Source organism: Staurois parvus, unplaced genomic scaffold (assembly GCF_062004578.1).
Source record: "Staurois parvus isolate SC_StPar_1 unplaced genomic scaffold, SC_StPar_1.0 ptg001591l, whole genome shotgun sequence".
Classification (NCBI taxonomy): domain Eukaryota; kingdom Metazoa; phylum Chordata; class Amphibia; order Anura; family Ranidae; genus Staurois; species Staurois parvus.
In genome coordinates this window covers 118,142-139,207 of record NW_028319387.1, presented here as the reverse complement: position 1 = coordinate 139,207, position 21,066 = coordinate 118,142, and the positions used below count along the sequence as shown (strand labels likewise).

At 45.4% G+C, this 21,066-nt stretch overlaps 1 protein-coding gene across 2 annotated transcripts in view; it reads left to right on the top strand.

Annotated features, from left to right (window-relative positions):
* The window catches only part of FLII (FLII actin remodeling protein), an 87,991-nt gene that overhangs the window by 11,050 nt on the left and 55,875 nt on the right, over positions 1 to 21,066 (top strand). For both annotated transcript variants that reach the window (XM_089662951.1, XM_089662950.1), the window contains exons 2-3: positions 12,871 to 12,981; positions 15,987 to 16,058. In XM_089662951.1, coding sequence (XP_089519077.1) covers positions 12,871 to 12,981; positions 15,987 to 16,058 — 183 coding nt within the window. The remainder of the gene's footprint in view (positions 1 to 12,870; positions 12,982 to 15,986; positions 16,059 to 21,066) is intronic.

Below are 21,066 nucleotides of genomic sequence, written 5' to 3'. Positions count from 1 at the left end.
GATGTGCCATAGACATGGATTTTCTGGCAGGATCAACAGGTATTCTCTGTACTTGCTGAAAATATTCTTAGCTTGAAAAGTCAAAACTAATGCAGCCCCAACATCTAAGGACTGGTAAACTGTCATGCCATTCATTTATGAATGGCCCCCTAATGCACGGAAGTGTGTTGTGTTAGGTCATGGTCGATGTTTGGGAGGCTAGGTTGGTTAGGGTCTCCCCGGGAGGTTAGGTTGGTTAGGGTCTCCCCGGGAGGTTAGGTTGGTTAGGGTCTCCCCGGGAGGTTAGGTTGGTTAGGGTCTCCCCGGGAGGTTAGGTTGGTTAGGGTCTCCCCAGGAGGTTAGGTTGGTTAGGGTCTCCCCGGGAGGTTAGGTTGGTTAGGGTCTTCCCGGGAGGTTAGGTTGGTTAGGGTCTCCCCTGAGGTTAGGTTGGTTAGGTTCTCCCCGGGAGGTTAGGTTGGTTAGGGTCTCCCCGGAAGGTTAGGTTGGTTAGGGTCTCCCCGGGAGGTTAGGTTGGTTAGGGTCTTCCCGGGAGGTTAGGTTGGTTAGGGTCTTCCCGGGAGGTTAGGTTGGTTAGGGTCTTCCCGGGAGGTTAGGTTGGTTAGGGTCTTCCCGGGAGGTTAGGTTGGTTAGGTTCTCCCCGGGAGGTTAGGTTGGTTAGGGTCTCCCCGGGAGGTTAGGTTGGTTAGGGTCTCCCCGGAAGGTTAGGTTGGTTAGGGTCTCCCCGGGAGGTTAGGTTGGTTAGGGTCTCCCCGGGAGGTTAGGTTGGTTAGGGTCTTCCCGGGAGGTTAGGTTGGTTAGGGTCTCCCCGGGAGGTTAGGTTGGTTAGGGTCTCCCCGGGAGGTTAGGTTGGTTAGGGTCATTGGGCTATCTTAATGCAATAAATGACATAAGGCGCCAAACATGTAAATGGTCCCTTTCAAAGACCATCTTTTTTTTTTGTGTATTTTTTTTTGTTTAATGGAACGTAGTATGACACGGGCACATTGCTTTAGGGCGGGGTGGGCAACTGTGGCCCTCCAGCTGTTGGTGAACTACAAGTCCCATCATGCCTCTGCCTTTGGGAGTCATGCTTGTAACTGTCAGTTTTGCAATGCCTCATGGGACTTGTAGTTCTACAACAGCTGGAGGGCCACAGTTGCCCGCCCCTGCTTTAGGGTGTTGGGGTGTTGTGCTCTCCTAGTGACAGGGTCACTTTAAGTTCTCGTCAGAATTGTATTTCCCTTTGTCTAATGGGTGCTGGAAAAGAGAAGACTGGAATCTGGTTGCTCTGAACTGGGAAACTTGTCTTAAAGGGTATGTCCACCCCTCGTGGGGGCAGGTGGATGACTTGTCCTCTGTTCCTGATCCCCACACTGCATCGTGAGAAAATAAAGTCCAGCTTTAGATTTCATTTTAGGTACAGTGGGGGAGGGTTGTAGGGCGGGATATTATGAGATCTGTCTCTAAGGCCCCTTTCACACGGGCGCTCTGTATGTCCGTTTTTCATCTGTCTGTTTATAAACGGAACGGATGAAAAACAGATGTCAACAGACCAAAAACAGATGTAAATGGACGTCAACTGACTATAAACAGATTAAAAACAGCTGTAAACCAATGTAAACGGATGTAAACTCATCTGTGTTTTCTTTGAAAAAAAAAACTATTTTTCATCCACAAAAAAACCCCGAAATGGACGAAAAACGGATGTAAACTCATTCGTATTTTCTTTGAAAAAAACCCTATTTTTCTTCCACAAAAACCCCAGAATGGACGAAAACTGCATGAAAACCAATGTAAACGGATCAAAAACTCATCCGTATTTTCTTTGAAAAAAAAAAACAATTTTTCTTCCACAAAAAAAAAACGGGCAAAAAAATCGGATGTAAATGGATGAAAAACAGATATAAACGGATGTAAACTCATTCGTTTTTTTCTTTGAAAAAACGTGACTGAACTGAAGGAAAAAAAACAGATCGTCCGTGTGAAAGGACCCCAGCAGGGAACACACTTTTAGTGGTGTAGAGAAGGCTTACAGTGTTACTAAACCCACAACAGTACAATCAGTCTGTAGATGCAGTAAAGCATGCTTGTTATACTCACTGTGGAACCTAAGGGGTTAATCCTCCGCACTGTGTAAAAAGGATGTTTGGTCCTGTCTTCTCTGATCCTCCCCTTCTTCTACCGTCCCCAATCCATCTGCTGACAGAACAGAGCCTTGGGGGCAAGCTGCACATGCTCAATTTGGTGTGTATTGCCAGAGTTTTTTTTTTCTTTGGGAGGGTGCATGTGATCAGCACAGGGCCAATCAGCACTGTCAGGGGTCATACAGCCTCATAGGACAATCAGAGGAGAATGAAAACTCCTCCTACCAGCTTTAACCAGTGCTCTGCTGGACACTGATAGAAGTCACAACACTGCTATATACGGCTGATGAAAAAAGGTATTTAGCAGTTTATATTTACTAAAATAATTGCATTTCCATGTTCTTTTGGAGACCAGATATAGTGAATGCGGGGTCCGGGGAGGCCGGATCTAGGGAATGCAGGGTCCGGGGAGGCCGGATCTAGGGAATGCAGGGTCCGGGGAGACCATGGGAGGTACAATGGAATAAGTAGTCCTTAGAAATGAAAAGTACAAAGCAGAGGAGAAGCTGCAAAGCATGCAGGGAATTTAGGAAGTTGAGGAAAGAGGTGGCCAGCGGACAGGCAGATCTCACTATATAGATATAGTGAATGCAGGGTCCGGGGTTTAGTATCACTTTAAATTAAAACAATTATTTTTTTTTCTTTCTGTGCCTTCCTGTTCAGGTGACAACCTCTGTCCTATTTGAGATAGAGTTGTCACAACTAATGAAGGAAAATCTCCCTAATGGAGTCAGTGACAGAAATTAAAACCTTACTGAAAATGCTGCCTGTTGTTCAATCCATCCAAAACTAAAGCTAGCATGATTTCCTTTTCTTTTTGGTTCAGCCAGAAAAACCTAATTCCCCCATCAACATTGAATCCCTCCCACTGAGCTATTGTATTCTGACAACGGGGAGACTCCCCAGCTTTCAGAATATCAAACACTTCTGAAAAGTGATCAGAGCATGGATTGCTTTTCAGAGCAGCAGCAGTCTTACTGCAGTTCCTCTGATTTCCACACAAGCTCATAAATGCAGTGGATTTCCCATCTACTGGATGCTGGCGACACATGCGCAGATGCGTTGCTGGTCTCTGCCAGTTTCTAATTCCTTGGAAGAAATGTGTTGGGTTACCTGCGCGTGCACTTTTTTTTTTATTCCCTTTTTTTTCTCTTTTTTCTTTCTCTTTTCCTTTCTTTTTTTTCTTTCTATTCTCATTTTGTTTTCTCTTTTTTTTTTCTCTTTTTTTCCTCTTTTTTTCCTTTTTTTTTCCTCTCTTTTTTTATTCTCCTTTTTTTCTCTTTTTTTTCTCTCTTTTTTTTCTCTTTTTCCTCTTTTTTTCCTCTCTTTTTTCCTCTTTTTTTTCCTCTCTTTTTTTCTCTTTTTTTTTTCTCTCTTTTCTCTTTTTTTTTCCTCTTTTTTTTCCTCTTTTTTTCTCTTTTTTTTTTTTCTTTTTTCTCTTTTCTTTCCTCTCTTTTTTTCCTCCTCTTTTTTTCTCCTTTTTTTTCCTCTCTTTTTTTCTCTTTTTTCTCTTTTCTTTCCTCTTTTTTTTCCTCTCTTTTTTTCTCTTTTTTTTTTCCTCTTTTTTTTCCTCTTTTTTTTCCTCTCTTTTTTTCTCTTTTTTCCTCTTTTTTTTCCTCTCTTTTTTCTCTTTTTCTTTTTTTTCCTCTCTTTTTTTCCCTCCTTTTTTTCTCTCTCTTTTTTTCTTTTTTTTTCCTCTCTTTTTTTTCTCTTTTTTTTTCCTCCTTTTTTTTTCTCTCTTTTTTTTCTCTTTTTCCGCTCTTCTTTTTTTTTTTCTCCTTTTTTTTCCTCCTTTTTTTTTCCTCTTTTTCCTCTCTTTTTTTTCTTTTTATTCCCATTTTGTTTTCTCTTTTTTTCTCTCCCTTTTTTTTTTCTCTTTTTTTTTTTGTGAAGGATAGCAGGGAAGAGGGGCCGGGGGAAGGACAATCAATGCAGTTAGGTTCCATTTTAATTTTAAAAAATAATTTCTACTTCTACATCCGTATTGCTGTTCGAGAGATTTCCCTGCATTGCTGTTCTGGGGATAACCTTTCACCAGTCAGGAAGTGAAGCAACCTCCCCAATGGAGCCATTGATGGCAGGAAAACTGGACGGGAGCTTTAATCCTTCCCCGCGCCACCCAAAACTAAAAATAGAAAAACGTTTCGGCTGTAAACGCACTTTAGCTTCTTCTAGGACGTTCCTGTGTTGTGTGCGTGTTGTACTTGTGGATTTCTATGTGTCGGTGTGTTATATTTAGCCCATTGTGTTGTGTCATGGAGACCGAGAGCAGCAGCTGGTGTGTGTGCCGTACAGACCGGGAATATTCTAGAAGGAGCGGCACTTGGAAGAAACTGCTCATTCGTTTGGCTGGAGATAACAAATGCTAGATCACTAACCCAGTATAACCCGTCATATTATATGAGAGAGCTATTTGTAGCCATTACATGTCTATGTAAAAAAAATCCTGATAAGTACATATTATATAGTCTGTAGGAAAGTTAGTCCACAAAATCAATCAATCCTGATGTACTGACAGCTGATCTCATTTGAGGCCCTTAAAATGTCAAGACAGTATAAATACCCCTTTAATGACCCCTTTTTGGAAAGTAGACAGTCTGAGGCATGGCGAGTTTTTTGTAGTAATTTTATTTTTGTCACAATTTTTTGGAAAATGAAGAATTTAAATACATTTTATTTTGGTCACAATTTTTTGGAAAAGGAAAAATAATAATTTTTTTTTTTTCCACAATTCTTTTTTTTTTTTCTTCTTTTACATACTGTCACTAGCGCAGAACAGCATCAGGATAGTCTGACTGGCGTGGCGGTGATCAGGGACACTGACTGGTGATGACATGTTAAAGAAAAAATGAATTGTTCATTTAAAGTTTAAATATTTAATTTTTTAAAACATTTTTGTATTAACATCACAGTAGTTCAATATTACCATAGTAACATTGTACTACTCTGGGGGGGTGGGTGATGAGGAATTTCTTTTTCTTTCTTTTTTTTTTTTTTCTTTTATTACAGTTTGCTGGTACAATGAAGATCATTGTGCCAGCAATGCTTTGAACTGTCATGAATGGGTTAATTTATTATTATGATTGTACAGGATTTATATAGCGCCAACTGTTTGCTCAGAGCTTGCAACACAACAATACAGTTAAAAAGTTCAAGTTCGACATGACAATTCTGAATACTAGTGACTGGCTACAGCTATCACATGGTACAGGGTGCTGTGATTGGGCCAGGTACCATGTGATAGCTGTGGGCCAGCTCACTAGTAAAGGAAGCAAAGCTGTTATGAATCATATTGATTCATAACAGGTTTGTTGACATCGTGATCATGTGCTCGCATAGGGACCACATGATCACCTGGTCCCGGTATTCGGCACCCTGGAAGCATCTTACTGTGTCTGCACAGGCAACACGTACCGGTTCGTCACTTTTGCCTGTACGTGTCGTCCGCCCGCAAAAATGGCTGGTCAGCAAGTGGTTAAATGCAAAGCCACCGTTTTATTTTCCTGATATGTGTCTGCTGTACCATGTACTTGTGGTGGTCCTGACAGTCCTTCTGCTTTCTTATTAAAAACTGACCACACCAGGCATGAGAGCACAGCGTGGTCAGTTCTCTAGCTGTGCTGGGAACTCAGCCTACTCTCCTCCAATGGTCAGACTTCACACTAACCCCCCCTCCCCTTTGCACAGCAATTCACTGGGGAGACTAGTGTGCTGCTGTTTCTCCTCCCTCTGCTCGTTATGCAGCTTTTATTCGAGGGAACGTGATCACATATAAATCCCCTCTTTTAATCTGCTACCGCCTCTACATGGTTCAGTCCTCTTAGAGTCTATTTTCTGAAGGGCCCATTCACACCTTTGCATGCATTTTCTATTGAAATCATTGGAACTGCATCAAAGTGCATCAGAGTTGCTGTGAGCCCCACATCATCGATGTCAATAAAAAACACTTCAGGGGAAAAAAGCTGTAAAAAGGCCCCTAATAAATGGCTTAGAGGTTTGTTCAGCAGCTTTGCTGATAATCCACAAGATGTAGTAAATGCCACATAACCACTTCTGATGCTGAGTGTAGACTGCTGGAGTCCTGGGATTGCCGGACCTGCCCAGGTGAGTCACAAGCTTCTCTGCGTACCGAAACAAAGACCTAAGAATTGGTCCTGAAAAGTGACAACAGATAATCACCCACAATAATCCATGACAGTGTCAGCTCTGTACTTCCAGACAAAACCTGATATAGTTCTGGATAGTGAGGAATGGTTGGACCTCGGGTCAGGTTTTTATTGCCGTCTGTATCTCTGCTGGGGAGTTCACCTTCTGTGTTTGATACATGGCAACTTTATGCAGATCTGTGCAGACACACAGAGACATTGAGACCGGACCCTGCATTCACTATATCTGGTCTCCCCGGGCCCCGCATTCACTATATCTGGTCTCCCCGGACCCTGCATTCACTATATCCGGTCTCCCCGGACCCTGCGTTCACTATATCCGGTCTCCCCGGACCCCGCGTTCACTATATCCGGTCTCCCCGGACCCTGCGTTCACTATATCCGGTCTCCCCGGACCCCGCGTTCACTATATCCGGTCTCCCCGGACCCCGCGTTCACTATATCCGGTCTCCCCGGACCCCGCGTTCACTATATCCGGTCTCCCCGGACCCCGCGTTCACTATATCCGGTCTCCCCGGACCCCGCGTTCACTATATCCGGTCTCCCCGGACCCCGCGTTCACTATATCCGGTCTCCCGGACCCCGCGTTCACTATATCCGGTCTCCCGGACCCCGCGTTCACTATATCCGGTCTCCCGGACCCCGCGTTCACTATATCCGGGCTCCCCGGACCCCGCGTTCACTATATCCGGGCTCCCCGGACCCCGCGTTCACTATATCCGGGCTCCCCGGACCCCGCGTTCACTATATCCGGGCTCCCCGGACCCCGCGTTCACTATATCCGGGCTCCCCGGACCCCGCGTTCACTATATCCGGGCTCCCCGGACCCCGCGTTCACTATATCCGGGCTCCCCGGACCCCGCGTTCACTATATCCGGGCTCCCCGGACCCCGCGTTCACTATATCCGGGCTCCCCGGACCCCGCGTTCACTATATCCGGGCTCCCCGGACCCCGCGTTCACTATATCCGGGCTCCCCGGACCCCGCGTTCACTATATCCGGGCTCCCCGGACCCCGCGTTCACTATATCCGGGCTCCCCGGACCCCGCGTTCACTATATCCGGGCTCCCCGGACCCCGCGTTCACTATATCCGGGCTCCCCGGACCCCGCGTTCACTATATCCGGGCTCCCCGGACCCCGCGTTCGCTATATCCGGGCTCCCCGGACCCCGCGTTCCCTATATCCGGTCTCCCCGGACCCCGCGTTCCCTATATCCGGTCTCCCCGGACCCCGCGTTCCCTATATCCGGTCTCCCCGGACCCCGCGTTCCCTATATCCGGTCTCCCCGGACCCCGCGTTCACTATATCCGGACCCCGCGTTCACTATATCCGGTTTCCCCGGATCCCGCGTTCACTATATCCGGTTTCCCCGGATCCCGCAGTCAATATAACAAGCATGCTTTACTACATATACAGACTGATTTTACTGTTGTGGGTTTAGTAACACTTTAGCCCTAACATGCCACTTTGCTGACATAAAGGTCCTCCCTGCACGACTTTGATGCGACTTCAGTGCCAGAGTGTAAAGTCACTTCAAAGTTGCACTACATCAACAGAACTATAATACTTTTCTATTAGGCCCCTTTCACACGGGCGGACTGTTTGTTCATTTCTCATCCATCCCTTGGCGTGTGAAAAACAGACTCCCATGTATTTCTATGGACCAGCGGCTGTGAAGGAATGATCATCAGTTTACATCCATGTCTGTTAGTCAGGTTTTTTTCTTACATACACGGTTACGTCCAGATCAGTTGACTGGCATAGAACGGATTTAAACGTTTTTCCACGTTTGCAGTTTTTAGCGTTTTTTTTTTTTTTTTTACCAAAAAAAAAAAAAATTTTCTAAGAGCTTAAAAAAACACACTACTGTGCATGGAGCCTATAGACCAGGGGTGGGCAACTGTGGCCCTCCAGCTGTTGGTGAACTACAAGTCCCATCGTGCCTCTGCCTTTCGGAGTCATGCTTGTAACTCAGTTTTGCAATGCCTCATGGGACGTGTAGTTCTGCAACAGCCGGAGGGCCACAGTTGCCCACCCCTGCTATAGACAATGGGACATTTGGAACAATGGGACATGTAGTCCTGACAAAGGCAGTAATGTGTCCTTTCTGCAAAGGGCTCAGTAACTGGAAGTTCAGGGAAGCGCTGCTGAGTGATCCAGGACAAGTTGAGTTTAGCAGTATAAAATGTAAGTTCTTGTTAGAAAATAAATGTTGGGAAATGTTTCCTTGATGGATTTAAATATAATAAATAAAGAGAATACTAACTAAGGGAACTTGGTATTGACTTGCAAAATTCATTATTAGATGAATTTGCAAACCCATTTCTTCTAAATAGTATATGGCCAGGGTGGGCAACTGTGGCCCTCCAGCTGTTGTAGAACTACAAGTCCCATGAGGCATTGCAAAACTGACAGTTACAAGCATGACTCCCAGAGACAGAGGCATGATGGGACTTGTAGTTCACCAACAGCTGGAGGGCCACAGTTGCCCACCCCTGGTATATGGGGATTTGTGTATGGCAGGGAAATGTTTCCTATGTGGGATTGCTCAGGATCTTTGCTGTGTCGGTGATCACACTGGATTGATAGGCTTTACCTGGGTCAGCCTCAGGGTGGATTTGATTTAAATCACTAGTCAGTAAGGATTGATGTAATCCTAGTTTTCTACATAAAGACTAATTCTTGCTGGTATAACTTTAATATACAAGTAGATGAAGATTTTTAGAATAACAACTTTTCATATTCGTTTTTTTATCCCCAATTTAATAGGTTAATCATTCATATTTGGACAACTTTTCTGCTGTACTTAGGAAGGAGAAAAATAATCATTACCTTAATAATAACAATTTAAATAGATTTATTCATCTGAAACAATAACATTCCAGCAGATGTGATTTGCTTAAACATCCATGTTTGGTAACTAATTTGGCTAAACAGAATATATATATTTGAAGAACCTTAGACTGTCAGCCCCTCCCCCTCACACTTAGTTTCACTTTCTTCTTGTGCAGATCTATTCCACTCCAAACAATCGGAAAAATATTGTTTCTATTCTATTCCCTGAACTTCTTGAACCTTAGCAGTGAAGGGGTTGATTCTGTATTCATAGGTTTGTAGAAGTTAGGATGAAGGGCTTTTTCTTAACTCTGTTCATGTTATAACATTTTTGCTGTGAAGAAGAGGCATGTGATCTCCGCTGAGTCAAATTCAGTTTTGAGAACTGCAAAAGTAAACCAATCATCTGTGATAATATCTTGTAGGCAGAGAAACTGCCCAATAATCTTACAAAAACCTCTGGAAGAGCATGACATTGTGAATGGATTCATGGGATTTATTTACCAAAAAAATTAAACATATACAGCCTTATTCTACATAATTAAAAAACTAATCTTTATTTCATGATGGAATAACCTTTGGATGGTAATATATTTTCCTCAAAAAGCATTTTATTTAAAAAAATCCGATTTAAATAAAAAAAATCAGATTTTTTTTGATTTTTAAAAAAAAATCATTGATTTTTATCCACCCTGGTCAGCCTACAAGAGTGTATGAGTGACAGGTCCTCTTTAGCAGCCATGCTGGCCGAGTCACAGCGGATAAACTGCCGAGAGACATCCCGTCCAGCCAACAAAACGTTTCCCATGGATCTTGGCTTCCCGCGGGCCGTCTGTGTTTTATCTGTGTGTGAAGATCTGCCCAGACAGCTTTTAGTCTATTATTAGTCTTTCTATAAAAACATTCTCTTGTGTTGTCTCATCTCACACCCTTGTCAGGCATATAAACAATATGGTGTATTTCCCCCCCCCCTCTTTGATCTTACGTATGTATATTGGAGTCAGTTTTACAGTTGTAACCTAATATCCTCAGAAATGAGCGTATGATTTATTTACAACAACACAGCCTACGCAACAAAGAGCACCTGTCATAAGAGAATAAAGCAAACACTTTACTCCTGCACCAGGAATGGACTCGGCAGAGACAATGTGAATGTTCTGGAATATGCACTGCTTGCTACCCTCAACAGACCGGGGTGGTCCAAAGTCACTAAATGCAAATGTAAAAAAAAAAACAAAGGGCGCACCGGCCTAGTGCATTATCGTTTAAAATATTTAGATTGTAAGCTCGAAAGAGCAGGGTCCTCGATCCCCTCGTGTATTGTATTGTATTGGTACTGTTCTGTCACATGTTCTGTCCCCCTTTGTAATGTACAGCGCTGAGTGAACTATTGGCGCTTTATAAATACTGTATAATAATAAAATAATAATAATAATTATTGAAAGAATAAAGTAAGTTTCATACTCACGATGGACATATAAAACACAGGCATATCACAATGAGCAAGGTGTTCAATCCAAGCCTCAGGGCTCTGAGGAAGAGGCTGAGTCCTCGAAACGCGTCAGCCAGTTGGTCATCCCGGGTTCCATCGTATGGACTCGAATGCTATTTGGATTGAACACTTTTGTTCATTGTGATATGCCTGTGTTTTATATGTCCAGTGTGAGTATGATACTTACTTTTTTATTCTTTCAATAAATATTTTTAAACGATAATGCACTAGGCCGGTGCGCCCTCTTTTTGTTTCATTTGCAATAAGAGAATAAAGACTAGTACACACAATCAGAAAATCGTACCAAAAATTCTGCTTTCAAAGCGATCGTACGATAATCTGATCATTAACCATTTCCTGTCCGGCCCATGTATATAAATGGCCGGACGGGAGCAGTGCAGGAGTGGGTGGTCGTTTTTAAACATCCTTCCCGCTGCCTGCCCGTGTGCGCTCCCTGGGAGCGCGCAGCACTGCGATCCGGTGCCTGCTGTGTCCTCCAGACGCAGCGGAACGCTGATCGCTGTACGGGGCCTCTGTGTGAGGTCCCGATCATGTGATCACTGATTGGCCAATCAGTGATCACATGAATAGTAGTAAGCAAGATGTCACTTCTGACATCATTGCTTACTACCAGTGAAATCTGTGAATGATCACTGAGGTCATATGGTACAAGGCTATTCACAACAGCCTTGTAACATGTAACGATTTAAAAATAAAAATTGTGTTTCCATACTCTAGTAATAAGTAGAGACTGTAGAGTCTATAAATGAAGAGCCCCTTGACATTGGTGGTCATTAAAAGAAGAGCCCCTTTACACTGGTGATCAGTAAATGAAGAGCTCCTTTACTTTGGGGATTAATAAATAAAGAGCCCCTTTACTTTGGGAGTCAGTAAAAGAAGAGCCCCTTTACATTGAGAGGGGTCAGTAAAAGAGGAGTCCCTTTATGTTGGGGGGGGGTCAGAAAAAGAGGAGCCCCTTTACATTGGGGGGTCAGTAAAAGTAAAGCCCCTTTACATTGGGGGTCAGTAAATGAAGAGCCCCTTTACATTGGGGGTCAGTAAATGAAGAGCCCCTTTACATTGGGGGTCAGTAAATGAAGAGCCCCTTTACATTGGGGGGTCAGTAAAAGAGGAGCCCCTTTACCTTGGGGGTCAATAAAAGAGGAGCTCCTTTACCTTGGTGGGTCAGTAAAAGAGGAGCCCCTTTACCTTGGGGGGGAGGTCAGTAAAAGAACTCTTTTACATTGGGGGGTCAGTAAAAGAGGAGCCCCTTTACCTTGGGGGTCAGTAAAAGAGGAGCTCCTTTACCTTGGGGGGGGGGGGCAGTAAAAGAGGAGCCCCTTTACCTTGGGGGTCAGTAAAAGAGGAGCTCCTTTACCTTGGGGGGGGTCAGTAAAAGAGGAGCCCCTTTACCTTGGGGGGGGGGGGTCAGTAAAAGAGCTCCTTTGCATTGGGGGGTCAGTAAAAGAGGAGCTCCATTACCTTGGGGGTTCAGTAAAAGAGGAGCTCCTTTACCTTGGGGGGCTCAGTAAAAGAGGAGCCCCTTTACCTTGGGGGTCAGTAAAAGAGGAGCCCCTTTACCTTGGGGATCAGTAAAAGAGGAGCCCCTTTACATTGGGGGTCAGTAAAAGAGGAGCCCCTTTACCTTGGGGATCAGTAAAAGAGGAGCCCCTTTACATTGGGGGAGTCAGTGTAGAAGTGACCCCTTACTGTTGATGTTAGTGGAACATTCTGCCCCTATCATTTGGTGGTAGGTGCAAGCGGGATATCAATCATCTACTGTTCAAGGACCCCTTAGCAACCTGTAGAGAAATCCCTAGAGTTCCATAGAACCCTAGTAAGAGGCTCTGTAGATATAGGATAAATGTATTCAGTTTGTCACATGTGAAGCTAGATTAGTGTTGTTGGGCAAATCAATTTTATGTTTGCAAGTATGCTTTGGCTTTTTCCATTTTTAACTCTCCTTCTGAAAATTCAGAAGCTGCATGGGTTTGGTATTTCCGGACACTTCAGTCTCCCCCGATCTGAATTCTGTTCTATTACCATGAAACCCTAATTGTTCTCAGATGTAAAATGTTATGGTAACCGGTAAACTGCTGCATGTCCAGTCACTGTTTCTTGGGGACGGGTTATCAAGGTATTTTGAATTTTTGGACATTTCTCGTCATCGGACTTTATTCTGTGGTCTGGATCTGATGTGTTGCCTTCAGTATTCGGGACTCTGATTTGACTTGCTGGTGTCTCTCTCTGCAGGGGGGATACTTTCCTGAACACGTGAAGTCAATGTCCAGCCTGCGATGGCTGAAACTGAACAGGACCGGGCTCTGCTACCTACCGGAGGAGCTCTCTTCCCTGCACAAGTTGGTAAGTCATCTCCATCACAGGAATCTTTTGTAAATGAAAGCCAGAAATGTTCACCTTCCAGATTCTCATGATTCAAGAATGATTGTGTGATTCTTTCCTGTTAAAGTGCTTCTGTCCTGTTAACAGGAAGAAAAAACTCATCTTCTTGACATCCATGCCCCCATTGGTGACTTGTCTCCACACTTCAGTATAGACACCCAGAAGCGGGTGGCAGGGGCTTTATTGGGCACAATATAAACAAAACCGTATTTTTATTAAAAAAAAAACACTATTACAAAACTAAGAAAAAGCAGATAAAATTTAATTTTCAGGCCATCAAATCTGGATATACTGAGAATTTTAATCCATTTTCCATAACTTATGTGTAATAATAAGTTTTCAAAACCTCCCTATTTTAGAAGACATATAATGTAAATACAACCAGCAATTGCCTACCCAGAGCCCAATGCATTTCAAGACTTGCTCTTCTTCAGGGCAAACTCACTCGACACTAATGGCCATCAGATAGCCAATAGCAACTGGCCTGAAATCAGTCAGCTAAAAACACAGTGATGCTGGTGGAGAGGTCCAGCCCATCATAGAGGAAATGGAGGGAAGAAACCAGACTACCGAAGAGATCCCCATAGGAACACTTCAACTAGGTACATTGGGTCCATCCAGTGGCACGGCCAACCACCACCATCAGTCAGAGAGTGTAGTAGCTTCCTGCCCCAGAGACACAAGAGGAAGTGAGGGGACCAGGGGCGGACTGACCATTTGGAAACTCGGGCACTGCCCGAGGGCCTGGGGTCAGTAGGGGGCCCCATGAGATGCCCCTGGTACCTTTTTCATAGGCTTTTTTGAGTTTGGGCAAGGACACGGGGCCCCATGATCCCCTATTGCCCGGGGGCCCCATGAGTTGTCAGTTCCCCCCTGGAGGGGACTCTTTACTTACACAGCGGTCACCAGAACAAAGGTCCCTGTTGGAAGATTTCCCATCACCTCTTGTTCTGTTGACAACTGTTAAGGCTCATTTATACTTACATCATCTTTAACGTGCATTAAAGTGCTTACTGCTTCAACGTGTTCTTTTGATGCTTCGGTGATGCTTTCTTTGAAGCTTGGCAGATACCCTGTGTGTGTTTATTTTTCTATTTGCTTTAAAGAGACCCAGTAGAAACCCGGCTAAATAGTAGCCCCCCCCCCATTCAGAAGATCGCTAGCTCCTTGGGTAATGAATAAGCGCCGTCTTTAGCGTGAAACACGTTTACCTGCCAGCCCCCCACTGTACTTCCACTGTCTGTATTGGGTTTATCTTGGTTCAATAAAGTGGATTGTTTGGGGTGCAGCCGATCAGACATCCGTTTGTCCTCTCCTTAGTACCCCGGATCAGCATTGGTACCATCATTCAGCAGATCCCCAGCTTATTAGTCCCCTTGTTCAGCACACCCCTGCTCAGTAGTACCCTCATCTCTGTTGATACCCCACTCAGTAGTACCCCCTGTTGTGCTGATTCCCCACAAGTAGTAACCTGCAGCTCTACTGATGCCCCACTCAGTAGTATTCCACAGCTCTGCTGGTCCCCCACTCAGTAGTATTCCACAGCTCTGCTGGTCCCCCACTCAGTAGTATTCCACAGCTCTGCTGATCTCCCACTCAGTAGTATTCCACAGCTTTGCTGATCCCTCACTCAGTAGTACCTCCTTGCTGTGCTGATCCCCTGCTCAAGTAGTAACCTGCAACTCTACTGATACCCCATTCAGTAGTATTCCACAACTCTGCTGGTCCCCCACTCAGTAGTATTCCACAGCTTTGCTGATCCCCCGCTCAGTAGTATTTTACAGCTCTGCTAGTCCCCCACTCAGTAGTATTCCACAGCTCTGCTGATACCCCACTCAGTAGTATTCCACAGCTCTGCTGGTCCCCCACTCGGTAGTATTCCACAGCTCTGCTGGTCCCCCACTCGGTAGTATTCCGCAGCTCTGCTGATCCCCCACTCAGTAGTATTCCACAGCTCTGCTGATCCCCCACTCAGTAGTATTCCACAGCTTTGCTGATCCCCCACTCAGTAGTATTCCACAGCTTTGCTGATCCCCCACTCAGTAGTATTCCACAGCTCTGCTGATCCCCCACTCGGTAGTATTCCACAGCTCTGCTGATCCCTCCACTCCGTAGTATTCCACAGCTCTGCTGATCCCTCCACTCAGTAGTATTCCACAGCTCTGCTGGTCCCCACTCAGTAGTATTCCACAGCTCTGCTGGTCCCCCACTCAGTAGTATTCCACAGCTCTGCTGGTCCCCCACTCAGTGGTATTCCACAGCTCTGCTTATTCCCAAATGTCAAACAATTTTTTGACTTGTGATTCTGTGCTTAAGAAGGCCTTCACCAAGTCCATGTGAAACAACAAATAGTGTGTGTGTGTGGGGGGGGGGTTCTGGATAGATCCACCTATGGAGGGATGGTTTTCTGTGCTGCAAGGGATATAATAGTCAGGAGTTGTTTGCAGCCTCTTGAGATCATAGTATGTGGGATGTCCATTAGGCCAAAAGGTGCCCATTCAGGGGTCAGAGGTAGGTAGTTTACTAAATGCATGGTGGTATAGTGCACCACTAGTGCCAGAAATGTTTAACCCCAGGGCAAGACCAGAGGGCACGATGAAAATCTGCATCTGGATTATCACACTTTGGGCAGCAAGATGAGGAGCTTACACCCATAAGGACCGCTAGATCACTTTATTATCCTACAACATGGCACAAGCTGAAAATGTTCTATTATGTTTCAGAGGTACAGTGCAACATTGTTTAGTTTATATTCTGGTATATGTATTGGGCCTAACTCTGCTACCTCTTGAACCGCGCCGTTCTATTTAGATCCCATGCAGCTCCCGAAACAGGATAGCCGAGGAAAAAACGATGAAAATGTAGGATCTCGGTACAACGTCTGACTGCATATCTGTTCCTGTGACAAGTGGGCTTTAACGGAGTTGACTGATATTTTGTAATTTTGTTTTCTCTCCCTCTTTCAGGAGCACCTATCAGTGAGTCACAACAACCTAACCACGCTACATGGCGAGCTGTCTTCTCTCCCCTGCCTAAGGGTGAGTATACCTAACCGTGTGTGGGGGGCCGAGCGACTCGGGTCTGCTCTTCTCCAGAGCAAAGTATCAAGGCCTCGTAAAGGAAAGACAATAGTCATTTTTTTTTACATTAAAGTGGTTGTAAACCCTTCCATATACCCAGTGCAGTGACTGACCTCAGGTGATACACAGAGATGAAACAAATCCTCCTACATAAGTTGTACCTGTTTATCTGTAGTACTCCTCTACATCCATTCAAATTCCAGAATTTATAAAGCTTGTCTGAGCTGTCAGAAAACGGGGCAGAGAGCTAAAATTACACGCTGCAGAGATCAGTGGGGAGAGCTCCGAGAGCTAATTGGAGGGAAAGAACACATACACACACACTCTCTCTCCCTCCCTCTCTCTCCTTCTCTCTCTCTCCCTCCCTCCCTCTCTCCTTCCCTCCCTCCCTCTCTCCTTCCCTCCCTCCCTCTCTCCTTCCCTCCCTCCCTCTCTCCTTCTCCCTCTCTCCCTCCCTCTCTCCTTCTCTCTCCCTCCCTCCCTCTCTCTTTCTCTCTCCCTCCCTCCCTCTCTCCTTCTCTCTCTCTCCCTCCCTCCCTCCCTCTCTCCCTCCCTCTCCTTCTCTCTCTCTCTCCCTCCCTCCCTCCCTCTCTCCTTCTCTCTCCCTCCCTCCCTCCCTCTCTCCTTCTCTCTCTCCCTCCCTCCCTCCCTCCCTCTCTCTCTCCCTCCCTCTCTCTCACAGCTCAGTGGTATCAGTCTGCATGATGCTTTGACCACTAGACTACTGCAGGATGTAAAGGAATGTTCTCAGGAACACTTCCCCGTGGCATGAGAACAATAGTCTACATTTCTGTTGTGAACTAGGAACACGCACCTCAGTGCGCTGCTAGTTCTGTCACTTCCCCAATTGCCCCAACACACTCACTGTCTATCTCTCTCCCCTCCCGACCCCCCTCCCGACCCTCCTCTCTCTCCCCCTCCCCCCTCTCTCCCCCCTCCCCCCTCTATCTCCCCCCTCCCCTCTCTCTCCCCCTCTCTCTCTCGCTCTCTCCCCCCTCCCCCCCTCTCCCCCCTCTCCCCCTCTCTCCCCCCCTCTCTCTCCCCCTCTCTCTCCCCCTCTCTCTCCCCCTCTCTCCCCTCTCCCCCCTCTCTCCCCCCTCCCCCCCTCTCTCCCCCCACTCCCCCCTCACTCTCTCCCCCCCACTCCCCCCTCACTCTCTCCCCCTCACTCTCTCCCCCTCACTCTCTCCCCCTCACTCTCTCCCCCTCACTCTCTCCCCCTCACTCTCTCCCCCTCACTCTCCCCCCCTCACTCTCTCCCCCCTCACTCTCCCCCCTCTCTCCCCCTCACTCTCCCCCCTCTCTCGTGTCACGAAAACTTGTCAGAAGTGACTCTTGCAAATAGCAGAGGAATGAGGCAGCAGGCAGAAATGACACTTAGTGTTCTCGATTGAGACAAGTACACACATAGAGGGATATGCTTTGTTCATATTTCATGTCTGAGGTTTACAACCACTTGATTTTTCTTAAACCAATACCTCTTTATACCACTTTATTTTATTATAAATTCAAACCCTGATGAAAGTTGAGGTATTGAGTAAAGATATACATTGGGGTAGCCTGTGAAGCTGTGTGTACATTCTCTCTGCGTGAATTGAGGAAAAAACAAATGTTATTAGGCTGTTTTCTCTCCAGGTAAATGAGGTTCTTCATACAGAGTGGACTGATTTAGGAAAATTCTGTGTTTTAGCCGCTAGATGGCACTGCTGATTATAGTGAATGAGGTCTCCTTCACATGGGGAGTACTGTAGCGTGTGCCTGTGCGAGAGCCATGTTTACTGCATAGGAATGCACAGGTATTCCATGCACCACTGCAGTGCCGGATTTATAATGGGGGGGGGGGGCAAAGGGGACAACTGCCCTGGGCCCCCAGACAGAGGTGGCCCCACTCTATACAAAAATCATATAAAACAATATAAAATAAAAAACCGTAATGTATAATAAAAATTATTTTTTTATTAAATGTAACTTGGGAAGTAATATTTTGCCAGTCATCATCTGTAAACGTTTTTACCCCGGTCTGGTATAAACAGATTTTGGCAGCTCACATGAACCACACGTAGTGTGCTCAAGGAAGGTAGTATGTGTGTGTGACCTCAGAATGAAGTTGTGTCATGCATTTTGAAAATGTGTGACTGTCATTGAGAATGTAAACCAACTCTGTGAATGGGGTGCCTCCCAAACCTGAAGTGCCCCGGGTTCCCCAAGGTCCAAATCTGTCCCTACATCTCTGTGGAGGTCGTCCCATTCATGTAATTTGGGACGCAATGGCTGCTCTGATGACACAGACGCTGCTTCCAATTAGATATCCATGTGGGTGCACGGCCCCAGGCGCAGACAGTGTGAACAAGGTGTTTATTTCCTATAGGCATCAACTCCATCTAGTGGCCGTGATGTGGAATATTCCTGATACACTCTGTTCTGTACGAATGAATAACATTTAACCTGGAGAGAAAATAGCCTAATATTTGTTTTTGCACAGAACAAACAGCTCGGTAATACTTTAACAACTACACCCCGTAGAGAAGTGACAGTTGTCCCTCAATCCAGCCATTTATGGTGTATGGACAGCCTGTTACTTCTGCAGGCACCTCTGAGCCAACCAATCACCAGGACTGCTTTTCTTGGCTATATGGTATTCTTGCCTGCTTCTGGCACGCTCATCTGATCTGTGCATGAACATTTATTTATTTATTTCAGGTACTTGCATCAATTTACGTAGCGCCTTACATATATATTGTATATTCACATCAGTCCCTAACCCTCAAGGAGCGTACAATCTAAGGTCCCTAACCCTCAAGGGGCATACAATCTAAGGTCCCTAACCCTCAAGGGGCGTACAATCTAAGGTCCCTAACCCTCAAGGGGCATACAATCTAAGGTCCCTAACCCTCAAGGGGCGTACAATCTAAGGTCCCTAACCCTCAAGGGGCGTACAATCTAAGGTCCCTAACCCTCAAGGGGCGTACAATCTAAGGTCCCTAACCCTCAAGGGGCGTACAATCTAAGGTCCCTAACCCTCAAGGGGTGTACAATCTAAGGTCCCTAACCCTCAAGGGGCGTACAATCTAAGGTCCCTAACTTGCATCCATACATACACATACTAGGGCAATATAGACAGGATCTAATTAACCTACCAGCATGTCTTTGGAGTGTGGGAGGAAACCGGAGTACCCGGAGGAAACCCACGCAGGCACAGGGAGAACATGCAAACTCCAGGCAGGTGGTGCTGTGGTTGGGATTCGAACCAACGACCCTAGTGCTGCCAGGTGGAAGTGCTGACCATTTAGCCACTGTGCTGCCCAACATTGACACAATAGTCACACTAACTCAACATTTTCAGCTGTTCCTCAAGTTAGAGTGGGATCTGTATATGCTTCCATCAGCTAAAATTGGTGCCAAGCCAGATAGAGCCGAGCACCCTTTAACCCGTCCAATGCTGGAGAGCAATCGCTGATCTGTCTAGACAGTTGTTGTGTGTTGTTACAGCTGCAGGGAATTGTTATTTCTGTCTTTGCTCTGTGACATTTAGGGACGGGTGATGGGACCTGTTACACCGGGTGATGGGACCTGTTACACTGATCACTCCATTGTGGCTAAATGAAGCGACCAGCGTCCCTTTCATCAAAAAAGGGGAGAATTGTCTGTCTCCCACTTCAATCATTCCGGATCCAGGATATGTATTTAGACAGTTAGGCTACGTTCACACTAGCCTTGTGTGCAGGCGGCAGAGAGGCGTTTGGGAAGCGTTTTTACCGCTTCCCAAACGCCTCTGCCAATTCTGCACATTACAGCACATGGTGCTGTTCTAACGGGAGCGTTTGCGTCGCGGCAAAACGGACGCCTCTGGACGAGTCAGGAGGCTTTGAAGTCTCCTATTCTCGTCTATGGTGCCGCTCCGCAAACGCCCGGCCGGCGTTTGCGGTGCGGTTGCGACGCGGTTGCGGGGCGTTTGCGGAGCGGTAACACCACTCAAACTGCATTATAGGCGTTTGTGGGGCGTTATTAACGCTCCGCAAACGCCTAGCAACCGCGCATGCGGCCTTTGCGGAGCGTTAATAACGCTCTGCAAACGCCGGACCAACGCTTGCCAAAAGCTATAGGGGCGTTTGGCAAGCGTTGGCAAAACAGCCTAGTGTGAACGAGCCCTAACTGATGAATTTGTACAGATGGGTTTGTAAGCTTTTATATTGTGGATTATGTTTTTTAAAAGGTGTTTATTTTGCATTTATAAAACACAAACAACAAGAGAACAAGAAAAAGACAAATAATAACAGGAACTCAAAACTAAAATAAAAAAGTAAAGATACAGAAAAGGGGATCAAAAAACAAACAACAAATGATTGCAGATCGGAATCCCATACATATAACAAGAGAGAATCACAGAACAGAAGCAGTCAGAAACATACAAACACACAGCCAAACATATACAACAGTCACAAACAAACAAAAACACCCACACCATCAACTCCCTTACAAGTCAGAGGAAATCATTAGCATGTAAAATCCAACCACTCAAACCATAGAACCCTGTGACAATGGTTGTGACAAGACAGCATCTCCCCAAAAAGAGTCCTCTATATCCAGCCAAGGCTGCCAGATTTTCGTACATTTTTCGGGGCAGGCCGGTCCTTTTATAGATCAGCTTATATTGAGGCAGCACCAGATTAACCGTGCGATATAATTGGTGTATAGAGGTTGTGGATTATGTTTAACGAGGACAATCTGCGTTCATAAATACAATGCACAAAAAACACCAGTGTACCCTTTTTTTTTTTCTTTTTTTTTCTCTTGTTTTTCCTTTTTTTTTCTTATTTTTCCTTTTTTTTTTTTTTCTTTTTCCTTTTTTTTCTTTTTTTTTTTTTTCCTTTTTTCCCCTTTTTTTCTTTTTCCTTTTTTTTCTTTTTTTTTTTTCCTTTTTTTTCTCCTTTTTTTTTCTTTTTCCTTTTTTTTCTCCTTTTTTTTT